General features: G+C 38.7%; 1 protein-coding gene across 1 annotated transcript in view; it reads left to right on the plus strand.

The window, feature by feature from the left end:
• The first annotated feature begins 3,660 nt into the window (after nucleotides 1-3,660).
• The window catches only part of LOC131685626 (RING finger and SPRY domain-containing protein 1-like), a 43,769-nt gene continuing 29,812 nt past the window's right edge, over nucleotides 3,661-17,617 (plus strand). The window contains exon 1 of the mRNA XM_058969488.1: nucleotides 3,661-4,546. Coding sequence (XP_058825471.1) covers nucleotides 4,326-4,546 — 221 coding nt within the window. The 5' untranslated portion in view covers nucleotides 3,661-4,325. The remainder of the gene's footprint in view (nucleotides 4,547-17,617) is intronic.

The raw sequence follows: 17,617 nt of genomic DNA on the forward strand, positions 1-17,617 counted from the left end.
AACTGTGCAAAATTTGGGGTCGATTGGTGTTGACCCGGCGTAGCGCATTGCGTTTGAAATTTGTATGGAGATTAGTATGGGAAAACCTACATTTTTGCATTTTTAATTCTACAGACTACAATTCTTCTTGTAGTATACCAACAAATTAATAGAAGTGTAGTCCAGGATATGCTGAACAACTTTGCCGAAGGATGTATGGTGTTAGAATGTATCTAAGCCGAGTTATAGTTGTTCAAAGTTCGATACATCGAATTAAATGCCAAAAATCATTTTTATTGCCAACACTGCGGGTGTGCCAATGGTATTTCATATAGCATTCCAAAATAACATTATTTATTTTAGATTTACCACATTGGAATATTTGGATGAATTATTCAAAAGCCTTAGCTCAATTTCATGAGGTAGTTGAGCAATAGGGCGTAATGAGGGGTGATGGGGGGGGGGACTTTAATAAGTAGAAATTCGAACTGAAGTGTTGTCGAGTTGGAATGTTCAGATGAATTATTTCAAAACATTTACACATTGTCCTACGCATAATAGTAACGATGAAATAAAACATACTGTATTCATTTGTCTTGACTTTTGTCAATAGAAGTTATGTTACAGACTGAATCAAATGATGTCGAGTTGATATGTCAGAGGATTATATTTCGGTATAATACGCATGATTTGATAGTATGCTCATTTCTATGCTGTTCGATCACGAGGCGTGAAGCTAATTTTTGGATTTCAACTTAAAATCTACCAGATCCCTACATCAATTTTTGCTTCAGGTGATCGAGCAGCATCGAAATGAGCATCCCATCAAATCATAGTGCGTATTAAACTGAAATATAATCAATGCAATCCTCTGACATATCAACTCAACATCATTTGATTCAGTCTGTAACATAACTTCTATTGACAAAAGTCAAGACAAATGGATACAGTATGTTTTATTTCATCGTTACTATTATGCGTAGGACAATGTGTAAATGTTTTGAAATAATTCATCTGAACATTCCAACTCGACAACATTTCAGTTCGAATTTCTACATATAAAAGTCCCCCCCCCCCCCCCTCACCCCTCATTACGCCCTATTGCTCAACTACCTCATGAAATTGAGCTAAGGCTTTTGAATAATTCATCCAAACATTCCAATGTGGTAAATCTAAAATATATAATGTTATTTTGGAATTCTATATGAAATTCTATTGGTACACCCGCAGTGTTGGCAATAAAAATGATTTTTGGCATTTAATTCGATGTATCGAACTTTGAACAGCTATAACTTGGCTTAGAGACATTCTAACAGCATACATCCTTCGGCAAAGTTGTTCAGCATATCCTGGACTATACTTCTATCTATTTGTTGGCATACTACAAGAAGAATTGTAGTCTGTAGAATTAAAAATGCAAAAATGTAGATTTTCCCATACTAATCTCCATACAAATTTCAAACGCAATGCGCCACGCCGGGTCAACACCAATCGACCCCAAATTTTGCACAGTTGTTTGGGACCCCAAAAAGTACCAAAAAAGTGCTGTGCTCGGTTAATGCAGCTATGATTACGTTTTTCCATATAACAATGCCCCACCCTAGTATGCATTAAATAATTACATTAAGCGAACGGGTACGAAAATGTCCGCAGCTTGCTTACAATCTCATTTCGCTCACTTTTCAACCTGCGAGTGCATGTTTGCTTATAAGAATCGCGGTAGATTCTAAGGGTGCTTACAGAGTGGCGGCGAGAAGCTGAGCTGGGGCTGGTACTGACATTAGAGTGCGAGATGCGAGAACCCTGCTTGCAGCACATCAAATGGTGCATGTCAGAATAAACGCAGGCAGTCGGCGCAGATCGCTCGGCTTTCACTCTGACATCATCCCTTTGGATTGCGGCAAGCAGGTTTCTCGCATCCTTATGTCAGTTTCAGCCCCAGCTCATCTTCTCGCGGCCACTTTGTAAGCAGCCTAAGACAAGACGTGACAATATATTGGCAACTGGCAGTAAATATTTTGAACGCTTTTCTTATGGATGTCGACCAGATTCTGGTCATCACTTTGACGCTATAGAATGAACTCCCAGTCAAAAAGGGCAAGTTGCTGGCTAACGGGGGGCTATTTGCCAACTCGAATGCGCGATTTGCCCTTCAATTTGCCAGCAAACTGCTGACAATTAGGGAGCTATTTCAAATGCAATATTTGGGCGATTTGCCGCCGTCATTTTTTAGCCGCTTTATCCGCCCTTAAATCGTCCAGGGAACGCGCCATTTAATCGCCCCTAATTGCCTAATATGAAAATTACAAATATTACTTATTTTCGGATTCATTATGTACTCACATAAACTTATAGCGGACCCTACACGGGACAAGAATATTGTCAATAAAAGTATTGTCAAGACTGCTTCAATACGTCAATCCCATTTGATTTCTACATGATCAATATTTTCAAGACACCCTTACACGATCAATATATTGATCAATAATCGATTTATTGACAATATTTCTGCACGTGTAGGGTCCGCTTATCACTACACTAGATAATCACCACCAAACTATAGGAAGAATCAATGGTGAAATTGGCATTGCACACCAAAACTTACCACAATCTGACTTTCATTAAGAGTTTAGGTCAGATATCTTGTTCCACTATATTTACACACGATTCCACAGTTTCCCACATTCGTTGGCCAAATGGAGTGCACTAGACAATCAAAATACAAGCAAGAACACGGCAATTATTTAAAAAAAACAATGTTAAGTTTAAACCAAACATGAACCGCCATGTTTGAAAAACGCAAAAAAATAACCAGTCCATTTGAGCCGCCAGAAAATTTGTCTAAGTGTTGAAATTGCCTTTAAATCGCATTCGCAAATTGCATTTGTTCCTAGGGGCAATTAGCACAGGCGAGTTGAGTTAAACGTCTAACTGTTTAAATCGCCTGACCATGTTCGACCGCATTTTTTTTTTGACCGGGCTTTGTCTGCATTCGACGAGTTTTGATTCGAGCCAACGACATCCGGCGACGAACTTATCGTCAATTGACATTTCGACAAATTTCGATTCGAGTCAATAATAGGGTGCCTGTGGGTGCCAAGTTTTTTTTCAGAAAAGAAAGTTTTCTCTTTTTCGTTGACTGCTGTTGCTGTGAACTGAATCTGTAAAACGGACCCTACACGAACAGGAATATTAACAATAAACTAATTATTGATCAATATATTGATCATGTAAGGACACTATGAAAATATTGATTCTATAGAATTCAAATGGGATTGACGGATTGAAGTAGTCTTGTCAATATTTTAATTCTCGATAAACATATGATTACGGCTTAAAAGCCAACTGTCGAAATTCTCTTTCAAAGGAAACTCCGGACAAACCGTTACTGGCTAAAAACAGTTCATAACAGGTAATGAAAGAGAAAACTTTTCTCTTTCGCTTACTACCAAGATCTGTAATTGGCGAATAACGGTTTGTGCAGAATTTCCTTTCAAAGAGAATTTTGACAGTTGGCTTTTAAGCCGTAATCATATATTCTTGTCTCGTGTAGGGTCCGCTTAACTCAGTATACGAAATTTATTGATCAATCAGTATATCTGGCAACGCTGGTTAGCGTACGCTGTGTAGAATGATCCACTAACCGTACCCTATCGTACCTAGCAGTTTCATTCAGTAAAAAGTGACAACTAGTTGTGTCGTGTTCGTGGCTCCCTGATTTCGCAGGAGCAAGAATTAGTTGCTAATATTCTTTCTTTCATCAATTCTGCAATTACATTCGAACAATTCTGAAGATAATTTGGTGGGTATAGTTCGGAAACTAATATTCCCTCGTTTACTAATTTTCACAATCGTGAGGGTGTGAAACTTTTGGGTTTGGCCGTCGCGTGATGAAAAACTCAATCGGTCGTGTATGTTGACATTCTGCTGCCATTAGCTCGAGTGTACAATATTTATAGTGATCAATAAAGGAATTTGGTAAATATTCAATCGCTTGTGTGTTACGATCGGGTGAAGGAATTTTTCCACCGATTAGTTGGCGCGATGGTGCTGGCTGTTTAGCCATCCTCCTCGTAGTTTCAAGAATAATCTATAGGAGTAGAATGATGAACTAGGGATTGGATTACCTTGAAATATAAGTTGGCTAATAGAAGAAGACGGACATTGGTGCTAAATTGTGAAAAATAATACCAGAAATCGAGTGAGAGAAAGGCAAAAAAAGTGGCACAGTGTAATCGAAAAAAAGCAAAGAGACGACAAGTAGTGAAACAGTGATGATAAGGCTTACCGAAGCGAGCTATTAGCGTTCATCTATTGGCCAGAGAAGTGGGGGTTCCCATAGCGAGATGGGAGTCTGTTTGTGCAAGGATAAGGTGGAGGAAGGCTATCTGAATGAAAACAGTCGTGATTCGTATACCGCAAGTGGGCACGATGGTGATAATGGCAGAGTGGGGCTGGCCGGTAGTCATCTTGGGACTCAATCCTTTGGCCGCTTGGCTTCAATGATGGATACGGTGGACGAGCTGGTAAAGGAAACGCTGGAAATAATTGGATCTATTGTTGACAAGTAAGCACAACAATCATAATGGTGTCTAAATTTAGTATAGAATGTTATCCGGAGCGACAGCGGCAATTGTTGACTGCTCTTCAAGCGATAGTCTAGTCGCTGCATTGTGATTCTACTCCATCGTTTCAGCATCGTGGCAGCTGTGATCAGGTGTCGACGGAATATATTACGCTATCATTACACTCTACCGTCTGAGACCCATGAAAGTAAAACGTTCTTTTAGAAGTATTTTAAATCAAAGTTTGTCTTGATGCTCCGTCTGGCAATAGGACATCCTTTCGTTGTGTGTTATCAGTATTTCTGTATAGTTTTTGTTTGCTGAATAATACTGCGCCAGATTGTGTGAACGATTAACGCTGCCACACAAATCAATTGTACGAGATGAACGTCGCAATCGATTTAAATTTTGATTCCTTTAAACTGTAGTTTGGTATTTTTGTCATATAACACAAGGATTATCTTGGAAATCCTGTTTATTCCTAGAAAGTCGTAAACTATTAGCTATTCCTAGTTTTATTCGTTTTGTAGGAATTTCAACAGAAACTTGAGATTTAAATAACGAAAGAAACAATTAAGCAGTGCCAAAATCGTAAAAAAGTCATCGTATATCTGCACAATGCTATTTTTCTCCTTAGCGGAGAAAGTTTTTTTTTCCACTAAGGAGAAAATTGTTTAAAACCACATTTGTGCTTTAAGAGAACAAAACCTATAACTAAATTAATAATGAAATTCGCGTTTCGACGCGTCTCATCAGAATCCGACACTAACTTAGTGACAGGACTAAACAAGCGCCGAATTGACGCTAGCTCTAAAAAATTAAACACGATTTGTGTTTCTGAGCAAACAACTAGTCCTGTGTGACGTTTCGCAAGAAAAGGAGCTCATTTTAGGCTGACGTGAACTAGTGAAATCCAAACATTTGGTTTGGCTTAGCAATCTGGCGCTAGCTTAGTCCTGTCACTAAGTTAGTGTCGGATTCTGATGAGACAATGTTGAAAGGCAAATTCCATAAAAATCATCGTAAATTTGGTCAACGAGAAACTGGATAGCTTAGTTCTTGAAATGCCCGATATGGAGATTACATTTCTTTGCTCAGTTCGCCATCAAACGAACAAACTGTATGCAGCAAACGAAAAATGCTTTCTAGCTGCAAACATAGGTGATAAGAACATTTTCACCAGGTCGAACTGCCAACGACTGAATAGGCATACACGGTAGAAGTGCTGTGTGCGCATTTAGGTATATGTTCAGCTGTTCGCCGCTATCAATCGGATTGCGTTCTAAAAATACAAACATAAACGGTTTGCTTTCCATATTTGCTGTATCGATTACTTCCAAGAATCAGTCACTGATTACTTTCCGACGATTTGCATATTCTTATTAAGTAACAATTTCTGGGGTCATACTTTGACCTTTCCGCAAGACGCAAATATGTCAAGGTAATGTCGCCAATCAATCCGTTATAATAATCACGTTTCAGTAAGCTATTTCAATAATTAGGCAGTCAGTAAACAATTAATAATTCAAAGCAACAAGATTAGACAACAAAATAAAACCTGTCCCTTTAGTAAAGATTTCATAACCGCCACTGCAGCAAAGTAACAACAGGAAGTGCACAAACTTTCAATGGAATTGAGATACCTGAACTTGAACTTCATAGGGGCGTGATTTTATGCAAATGTCCTTTAATCAATCATGGTCATTACCTTCGCCCTTAAAGGCCAACTACCGAACTCACTCGGTGCGGTATTCGTCATCATCATCATCATCATCATCGTCACCGATCGTTACAGTATCAAAAGGTGACTGGCTAGTCCTCAGCTGCTGTCAAGTAGGAGCAGACCTACTCGGGCATCTGCGTGTGTGGTGGTTGCTAATGAATAGTGAATATTCAATAGTCGAAGGCCAATCGGTTTTAATCTTCTGCTCTCTACCGGCTTTAATGGGGTGCAGTGGACGTTCTGTAGCTACCTACCGGTTGGTTCTAGAAATGATGTTGGGATTGAGCGTTTGTGGTACCATCAGAAAAAAAATTTAAATATGAGATATTCTAAACGATGAGCTGATTGAGATTATCGTGAAGATTTGTCACTGCCTAAATTTATATCGTGACCAATGCAAGATTATCGTAAAATCGATATTTATAATATTCTTGATTTGGTCTTTGAAGGATGGATGAGGGATACAAGTCACGGTCATATACATTTGAAGCAGCATCAGACGTTGTCTACTACAAATCATTGTGAATATAAACGTAAATCATTTACTTCCAGCATCGAATCGACTATTTCTTTGTCTGTGAACACTGTTTTCGTAGGCTATGCTGGATTTACATTATCATCGTAAACATAGTCCACTGTCCGTGATACGATCTATTCACTGGACGCACTGGTGCCGGTTAGACCATCTGCTGCCGCGCGCAACTGGACAACGAGTTGGTTGTTAGTTGTGTATTGAGGACTTTAACCTAATTGGTCATTCGCCCGAAAAATATCATTGGCGATATTCGAAAGGCTGAGTAATAGCAAATACAAATATATGAAGACTTTTTTTCATTAGATCCAATCTGCAAATGAGAGTCCTCTTTTTTCGCTTTCTCTTTCGATTAATACTGTAAAACCATAAAACTTTTTAAACATGTATCAGTATGTTTCAAAAGATCAAGGTTTTTACTAGCTTATTATGCATACAGTTGACGGGAAATTAGAAAGGTGACCGAGTAATTCGCTGAAGAGAAAGTAAACAAAGAGAGGCTCTCTTTTGCAGATAGGAATTATTGAGAAAAAAGTCTTCATATATGTGGTAATAGGTTATTGTGTTGTTGGTCGCTGAAGATCTTTAGGGTACATATGAGAAGGGGGAGGGGGGGGGGGGGTGTCGGGACAGGGCCTCTTTGTCCGTGAAAGCATCTATAATTTCTCGAGCAAGTCAGCATCTCTCAAGAGAGATAATTGACTTTGGCCAGATTGTTTCGGATTTAAGAGGTGTCGAAACTCTGGACAGTCGACCAGGAAATGTTCCCCATTTAGCCTGGTTTGACATACCAGGCAAACGGGGGGAGGGGTCAGTTCGAATGATCGTATGCTGTGAAAGTCGGACTGCCTTTCCAACATACAGTATTTTCCATATACCTTCCCCAACATGGTATCACTAATCTAGGTGATCAACTGCAGAGACTGATCGACCAGTTGGAGAAACCCTACGTATTACTTGGTGATTTTAACCCATTCATGACCATGTTGCTGTCGTAATTTTAATGATGTAGCTGACAAGTATGATTTTAACATTACTAAGACTACCTTTAAACATAGAATTATTATTAATTAAGGAGTTGTCTGTACGAGAAAATCGGAGACCAGTATAGATAAATAAATAAATAAAATAAAATGTTGTTTGTGGACAACAACGTTTTTAAACAGCTATAACTTTTGTTTGAGGCAAGATTTGCTCACAAAAACAAGTAAGGCTAATAAATGAGACTATTTCCTTTCTTTTTAGTTTATATAGTTACAAGGATCAGCTCTAGAACTGAAGTTATTGCAAGTACCCTGAATGGATTCCGATGGAGCAGTGCTGCCAGGAACAGTTTACGTTAACGACGGAAAATGAATTTTTCATATATCTTCGTTGCGTTGAAATATTATTGAAAACTGATAAAACTTATCAATTTAGACTGTAGCCACGTTTTCCACGCAATTGGACTATTGTAAATATTCTAGGATAATTGTATTGAGCATTGGAAGGTGAGTAGCTTCTAGCACTGCAAGGAAAGCACCTATCTTTATGAAAAAAGGCTTTTCGTGTGTCTTGACCCCACCGTTTACAAGGAAAAATAGTTTTGAAACCGTACATGCACTAGAAAAAAGTTGGGCATGAAAGGATCCCATCGAAATTAGCAGTACCAACACACCTACAGAGACTACCAGGCGTCCCAGATTGCGCCTCGAAGATGGTAACTGGGACGATTTTGAAAATGACATTCTTAGCTCGGTGGACCCGAATCGAAATTATGACCCAGAAAAACTGTGTGAGCTTATATTCGACGCCGCAAAAGCCAACATCCCAAGAACTAGCAATCGGCCAGGTAAAAAAGCAACACATTGGTGGAACGATGAGACAAAAGCAGCGGTGAAAGCACGTCGAAAAGCACTTCGGAGATGCAAACGTACTTCCAAGCACGACCCTACTTGGAATACAATTCACGAGGAGTACCAACGCCTACGAAATAAGTGCAGAGACGTCATCCGAACAGCAAAACAGCAATCATGGCAAACATTTTTAGAAGGCTTCGACAGTGATCAATCCACTACCGAGATGTGGCGGAGAGTAAATGCACTAAACGGTAAAAGAAGGTTTAAAGGTATCAGCATCCGTCAAGGTGACATAGTATCACGGGAGCCAAATTTTGTAGCTAACAGCCTAGGGAACTTTTTAGCAAAAATATCATCAAACTCTGCATACCAGCAAGAATTCCTTATTGCTCAACACAAAAAGAAGCTGTTTGATAATAAACCATACAACACCAGATGATTTGGAAACCTGTACCATAGGGTGACAATGATTTATATGAAAAAAAATTTCGCAACCTACACCCCCTAGCGTCGTTCCAAATCATGAAAAAATGACACTGTCCAAATTTGAGCGAAATCGGTTAACCCTAACCCCTCCCCCAAAGAGCTTAAAGTTTGTATGGGATTTTTGGCCAAAATGTATGGGGAAACACTCGCACTTCACAAAATCGCCGCTAGAGGTCGCTGTAAACTTCTGATCACTGACCTAGGAAGGAGTTAAGCTTTTGAAGATATGCTGAACAAGTTTGTCGAAGACTGCAAGACAATCCAACCAACCGTTAAAGAGTTATTAATGTTTAAAGTTGGATACTGCTGCTTAACATTCGCAAAGGGCGTACTCCGCTTATCTCATGTAAGTGAACCACGAGTGAAGGTGGGACAAAGTTAGGAAAAACTCATATATCTCTGAAACGATAAGAGATAGAAAGCTATGATGTTCCACAAAGTTGTAGAGGAATAAAAGGACTTTTTGGTTTCACTAGAAAGTTTCAGGATTTCTCCGCAAGGTGGCGGTAGCGAGCCAAACAATTTAAAGGGAATACTCCTATTTGTTCAACGGTAAGAGATGGAGCATTTGGATGTTATACAAAGTTGTAGAGCAGCAACAAATATTTTCTTTTCTCATTTGAAAAATGCAGAATTCTACCACATGGTGGCGCCAGTGATCAAAATTAATTCAAGGTAATACTCCTATCCATACAATGGCAAGAGATAATGCAATCTGATGTTCTGCGAAGCTATATAGTGTTTCAAAGGCTTTCGTGTCTCGTCGTAAAAATAGAATTTAGGCCGCTTAGTGGTGAAAAAAAACAGCATAGAGTATGAATATATTTTAATGCACCTTTTGAATGTTTTCTAATTTTTTCGAATTTTTACTCCTATTTCTTGTGCAGAGATTCTTTTATTATACATAACATGTTACAAAGTTTTCTTAAGACTGTCATGCTATGATAAAACCTATATTTGGCATGGACGGTCATCGATTTTTTTCACCGAAAAAAATCGATGACCGTCCATACCAAATTTGCTAGCGGTGATGAAAACAAAGCAATAAAACCTATATTCTTAAATTTCTTTATATAGCATTTTTAATTTTTTTTAACTAACTGTTGACTAACTTTAAGAGCGCTCTTGTCTCAGAGATGTCGTGTATAGTGCCGCGCGTCGTTTATTACCTCTCGCAGAAGAAGCGTACACAACGCGCTGTGAATCCAGTTAGACTGGCATTGGTTGCACGATTACATGACTGATAATTTGGTGATAGGTGAGAACTACTAGGGTCATTCGAATGCCAATTAGTGACTTATTCATCAAATCTGGCCTCACTTATAACTTAGAAATAGGCTGCTCGAAATATATTCTGTTTTCTTACGCGGATTACAGGGCTTAAGTACTATATTGTGCTAGAATATTGCCAGCCTGGGATAAATACCTAAGTAGACTACAATCCACTTCGCGCTGTGCTTCTATTATATTCAGCATCCCTCTTTTTTGCCAATAAGCAAAGCGTGCATGCCGATTGCGCTACCTGCCCACCAGATCACCACATCACCAGATATTTGAATTTAGCTTTTGCAGATCTTCTAGAATGGGTGGATCGTCTCGACAGCTGGGTATTTTATGTGGTTCATCGCGCATGTTGCTCGCTATCGCCGGAGGAATATAGTGTATGTTTTAGTCAAATAACTTTTGCGATATTGATCTAAAAGTGAAGTAGTCTACAGACAACTTTAAGATTGTTTTAAGGAAAATAACTTGTTTCATGGCAACTATTTATATCTGTTTCATGGCAACTATTATATCTAACTATTTTTGCTGATGTGTTATGAGTACTTTTTCGCCAACAATAACAATATCACTCATTGGGGCAAACAAATAATAATTCTTTTTCAAGTATAACTAAGGTCATTACTAGAGTTATAATTGAGCAAAAAATAACGAATACGTTATTTTCTAAAAGTTCATAAAGTTGATTACAAAAATTCTAATAATAGAACCTAGCGTTTTAATGTGGGTGGTTCTAATTTTTTAAAACCTTAAAATTAACTTTTAAATGGTTCGAAATAGAGCTTCGTAGAAAATAAAATTTTAAAAAACTTGGTCGAAGACACTGGAACTCTATGTCGTGTATTTTCCATTTTACAAGAAATTTACCAAAAAAATAGGACGTTTCCTAACAATTGGTTTTCTTTTTATAACTTTTGCAGTTTTAATTTTTCATAAGGATCACGTAAGAAAAACTTTCAGATATTTTGCAGGAGAGCATTTTGTCTCAATGTACCGAACCTCTAGCGTCTCTCGTTAGAAAGTTATATATACTTTTTACTAAAAATAAACTCTTTTATGAGTTTTTGCAATCTATAAAGCATGCTATATCATATGACAATAACGGTATTTAATGTTAAGTGTCCTAATCAAATATAACTATATGAAAAAGTTATATTTTTTTTATAAAAAAGTTCTCATATCTTTCAAACGAAAAATTTTTGGTAGTTGGAGTTTTAAAGAAGATTATGCACCTTAAAATAATCTTGTACCCCTGTCCATAGGGTACTTTAGCGTAAAATGAAAACTTTTTATAGAAATAAAACCGTTTTTAAGGAACACCTTACAGCTTACATTTGGATTTGCCGGGCAACGGAAAGTATAAAAGCTAGAGCTTGCGTGTCTTCAGCAAATTTGGCTAAAATGTGTTGTTCTACAACTTCATCGGTAATAGTCAAGCTCTATCTCGAACCGTTCAAAAGTTTCATTTTAAATATTGCTAAAGTTAGAACCACCCTAGCTTCTGTTTAAAGCAAAATAAAGGGCTTGTAAAGTACAACAACTTTACCAAACATATTGTAAGGCTAAATCATTTAATTTTAGCAAAAAGATAAAATTCCTGTTAAATTTACATTCTGGAGCTCTGTCCATTCCAAAGTACTAAGTAAATCAACAGTGACATTATTTCTAGGACCCCAAAGTAAGCCAATAAAAGTGTACTTTTTCGAAAATTGTACCGCGGCTGAACCCATTATACTATGAAGTGCTATTCCGTTTTTGTCGTGGCTAACGACTTATCATTCAATATACGAGCCCTTTTCAAAATTTCGGGATGAAAGCCGTGTAAGGTTTGGAACGCTCATATCTTTTCATATCATACTGCATGGAATTAATCAATTTTCGGAATTTGTCGAAAATAAGTTCAACAATGTTGTATAAAATTTTGAGGTATGTATGACATGCATTAATAACGAAAACCTGTTTTGAAAAATCTTTCGAAAAAACTACATGGAAATGGGGAAAAGTTTCAGCTCATCTCGGTCAGAGCCTTCAATATGATGCACCAACCGGACACTGAAACGATGAGAAATTTTAAATGTAGGTCCGCTACAGTTTTATTTCATTTTTTGTGTAGAGCTGTTTAGAGCGTACCGGGAAAAAAATATTTGTGAACTGTACAGGGCTGGGGGATGAATTAATTTGTGTCGTTACCTACTACTAGCAGAGGAAATTATTTTCATTTCTGATAGTTAGAGAGTAGCATGCACGACGAAAAACCGGATTTTAAACACCCGCCCGTAACCAGTTCGTGATTCTTTACTGCTAACTTCATGCACCGAGCCGAAAAAAAACGGATTTTAGAACACCCAACTAAAACCAGTTCGTGATTGGTTACCGCTAATTTCGTACACTGTACCACACATCTTGAACAAAATAATTGTAATTTTAGTCGGTTTATTAAAAAATTCTCATCTACAAAACAAACATAAAAAAGGAATTGTTAAGGTATGAGAAAAATTAATTACGATCAATTTAAAAAAAATAAAGACAATCGGTTGAGTAGTATTTCAGGAATCGTGATCACGGGAAAACCATTTTTTTTAAATCGGTATTTCGAGATAATCGAGTTTAAAATTACCACTGCGCTTTGTAGACGAAGCACGCTTGGAAGCGCTGTAACTTTCGATCTATTTCTTGGATCTCTATAAAATTTGGAAAAATATTCTCAAGGAGTTGTACTTTCAGATAAAGTAACAAAAAAATCGATTTTTTGAAAAATAAAAAAAAGGTATGTAACCCCTTAGGCTTCATACACACAGTATATATGCGTCCTTATTCCAATTTTAATAACGAGACACGAAAGCCTTTGAAATACTGTATAACTTCGCAGAACATCAGATTGCACTAGCTCTTACCATTGTATGGATAGGAGTATTACCTTGAATTAATTTTGATCACTGGCGCCACCATGTGGTAGAATTCTGCATTTTTCAAATGAGAAAAGAAAATATTTTTTGCTGCCCTACAACTTTGTAGAACATCCAAATGCTCCATCTCTTACCGTTGTACAGATAGGAGTATTCCCTTTAAATTGCTTGGCTCGCTACCGCCACCATGCGGAGAAATCCTGAAACTTTCTAGTGAAACCAAAAAGTACTTTTATTCCTCTACAACTCTGTGGAACATCATAACTTTCTATCTCTTATCGTTTCAGAGATATATGAGTTTTTCCTAACTTTGTCCCACCTTCACTCGTGGTTCACATACATGAGAGAAGCGGAGTACGCCCTTTGCGAATGTTAAGCTGCAGTATCCAACTTTAAACGTTAATAACTCTTTAACGGTTGGTTGGATTGTCTTGCAGTCTTCGACAAACTTGTTCAGCATATCTTCAAAAGCTTACCTCCTTCCTAGGTCAGTGATCGGAAGTTTACAGCGACCTCTAGCGGCGATTTTGTGAAGTGCGAGTGTTTCCCCATACATTTTGGCCAAAAATCCCATACAAACTCTAAGCTCTTTGGGGGAGGGGTTAGGGTTAACCGATTTCGCTCAAATTTGGACAGTGTCATTTTTTCATGATTTGGAACGATGCTAGGGGGTGTAGATTAGTGATTTCAAAAGTGGTCGTTTTATTGTCACCCTACTGTACCATCAATAGTTCGTTTACCATTGCGGAGCATCTTTTTGCACTAGACTCCGCCAAAGGAAAGTCTGCGGGACCGGACGACATCAGCTACCCGCTTTTAAGACGCCTTCCGCTTTGAGTGAAATTATCTTTCCTTGACAGCCTCAACCATATATGGACCAACGGCATTTTTCCAAAGAGATGGGGTCATAGCCTGATGGTACCAATACCGAAAAAGAAAACTGGTTCGACGGACCCAAACGGTTATAGACCTATCGCGCTTACCAACTGTGCCTCGAAGATCATGGAACGTATGGTGAACAGACGCCTCACTACCGCACTCCGCACACCGCGAATTACTAGACCAAAGACAGCATGCATTTCAAAAGGGCAGAGGAACAGGAACGTATTTGGCATCTCTAGGTCAGACAATTGACGACGCTCTCTCAAATAATCTACACGTAGACTTCGCCAAAGCATACAACAGAGTATGCCGCCCAGGTGTTCTTCGACAGCTCGTAGAATGGGGGTTCGCTGGCAACATGTTAACGTTTATTCAAGGATTTCTACAAAATAGGACGTTCGAGGTTCTGGTAGGCAATACGTAGTCTAAAACGTTCCCGGAAGAAACAGGAGTACCGCAAGGCTCTGTACTAGCCGTAACATTATTCTCGATCGCAATGAATTCGGTCTTCGCTAAGCTACCGAAAGGCATCTTCATATTGCTCTACGCTGATGATATTGTTATCGTCGTGCTCGGCAAACATCCCAAACTAATTCGACGGAAACTCCAAACAGCTGTAAGAATAGTGGCAAAATGGGCGAAAGACGTTGATTTCGACATGGCTGCTGAAAAATGCTCAATTTCACACTTCTGCACGCTCAAACACCATCCTTGGAAGAACCCCGTCACTGTTGGAAATATGGAAATCCCATTCAGAAAGGCAGTTCGAATACTTGGCGTTACAATAGATCGAAAATGCAATTTTGAACTTCATCTCAGATCTGTCAAAAAGGAAGTAGATAGCAGAATTCGTTTACTGAAAGCAATCTCCGGCAGGCACAAAACAAATAACCGAAAATCGCTCTACAATATCAGCCAAAGCATAGTGATAAGTAAACTCTTTTACGGACTGGAAATTACGGTTCGCTTTTGGACAGCTATGATTCACTACTTTAGTGCAGTGTACAACAAAATGATACGACTCACCTCCGGATTACTTACTAGTTCACCCACTTTGGCTACGTGTACAGAAGCTGGCGTCCTTCCCTTTCCTTTACTACTGACAATTGCAGCAACTAGTAGGGCTATTAGTTATCTCTACAGAACATACGGAAAGAACTCGAATGTTTTTATCTTTGAGAAGGCCAAAGCCCTCGTTAAAGAGTACGCCAAAATAGATTTCCCTCCGGTAGCCTAAGTCTATCGGGTTGGAGATCGCCGGTGGAATCATTCTGGACCTAAGATAGATTGGACGATCAAGAGCATGGTCCGCGCTGGGGACCCCTCCCTGAAAGTTGTTGCTATATTCAACCATCTGATGAACACCAAATACAACGACCATATAAAAAATTTCACAGATGGCTCCCGAGCAAACGAAACAGTAGGAATTGGAGTATACAGCAGCACCCTTTCCATTGCCCGTAGACTCCCGAATGAACTATCCATGTTTTCTGCCAAAGCAGCAGCCATCCGTCTCCCAATCAGTAACATCACTGAACCTTCAATTCTAACAATAATTCTCAGCGATGTTGAAACTGCAAACCCCAGGAACCGATGTACGCAGGATAGTACAACAACGTACCCATCACAATTGGCAGCACCAATGGAATATGAATCGACAAATATTTCTTAGAAAAATAAAAGGTGACATCAGGAAATGGATCGACCGAAAAAATCCGCAAGGAGAAGCAGATACTTTTCGGTCTTAGAATTGGACACACTCGGATAACACACCCACACTTCATATCAAATGCACCTAAACCAACATGTGAGATTTGCCAAGTGCCTTTAACAGTGGAACATCTGCTGATTAATTGTCCACAACTAGAAACTGCAAGGGCAAACTTGGATCTTCACTCCAATATACGAGACATTCTTCAAAAGACCCGGTCGACGAAACAAAAATTATTGCTTTTTTTAAAGAAACCTATCTCTACTCAGAAATTTATGCAAATTAGACCCAAAGAGGTGAACCAGCTAAAAGCTGAAAGCTTCTAAAATAAAGATATAAAAAAGGATTAGTAAACTATGTAATTTTCTACAGCGTTTTTTTTCCGTGATGCAATTTGATGTGGAACACTCTTTAACTCTTCACTCAGTTTTTGCACAAGAAGTCATGTACCATCATGTACAATGAAACATATGTACTCAAAGACGTCCAACAGCTTCCAGTCTAGCTTTTTGTACTGCAATTCAAACAAATATTGTTGCCATGTGCTGCCGGACAAAGAAGTTGTCTCTAAATACCCACAAAAGTACTTGGTTTGACCAGCCATATGCAGTTGTGGTCGAAGATACAAAAGTTTTATTGCTACCAGTACTATCAACAAAAGTGTGTATGAAAAAGAATACCTGCAGAAGCGCTTACAACCATTTATCAAAAACCACGACACGACTGCTCTGTCCGGTCACTGCAAAATGCGCCTTGAAGGGGTATAAGACACAGGAAATCAAATACGTGCCATATCGACTAATAGGTAAAACTGTCATAAACTTCGCCCAATAGAAAAGTAATAGGTTCTGGTTAAGCAGAAACGGTAAATACAGAACACAAGATGAGAACTTTCGGTAGTAGTACCGTTAGCTCTATCTCTTTCGCTCTCGTTGAGCGCCTGTAACGCCAACAACATTCCTAATCTAGTGCTCCGTATCTACTGCGGAAACTATTCGTAACTAAAGCGAAATCAAGAATATTTTACAGCCAATATAATTAGAATCGAAATAAGTTATTTTGGTGTTATCGAAATTTAACGTTAACAGACTTCATTCGATAAAAATCTGATATTTCCGGTCACAATCAACTGGTACCCTTCGAATAGCACCTAGACCTAAATAAAACAAAGGAATTAAGATCTGGACCAACGACGGATAGAATGGGTAGAATGAGGACGACGTAAAATAGAAGTGGGTTTCAAATTTCACGTCATCATCCGAGCAAGAACCCTTTTCGTTCTAGTTTTCCGTTCTAAGTTTATAACTGATTCGCTCTAGAATACCTATCCGTCTTTCAATTTCATTGCTTTCGTTTCTCTTAGTCTCAAATTTGCCGAAAATAGCCAACAAAATCGATACAGAAGAACCCTTTTCGCAACCTTTCAGTGCCAGACCATCGTCGTGGGTGGTGACTACACATAGCGTGATTGGGCAGGTTGTTGGGTAGACGGCAACGCAAAGAACCGACGAGAGTGCAAGCAGGGGAAGAAGCAGAAATTTGAGTCAATGGCATTTCGTTTTCCAGCGCAACCTGCTTTATCCACGTCATTCCGATGACGGTGGTGGATTTGCGCGGTTCGTCACCGACGCTTTATCCAATCGGTATTTATGACAGGCATAGTAAATCAATTATCGCTAAATCATCATTCTGCTTTCTTTGCCGATTTGCTTTA

This window comes from Topomyia yanbarensis, chromosome 2, assembly GCF_030247195.1.
Source record: "Topomyia yanbarensis strain Yona2022 chromosome 2, ASM3024719v1, whole genome shotgun sequence".
Taxonomy (NCBI): domain Eukaryota; kingdom Metazoa; phylum Arthropoda; class Insecta; order Diptera; family Culicidae; genus Topomyia; species Topomyia yanbarensis.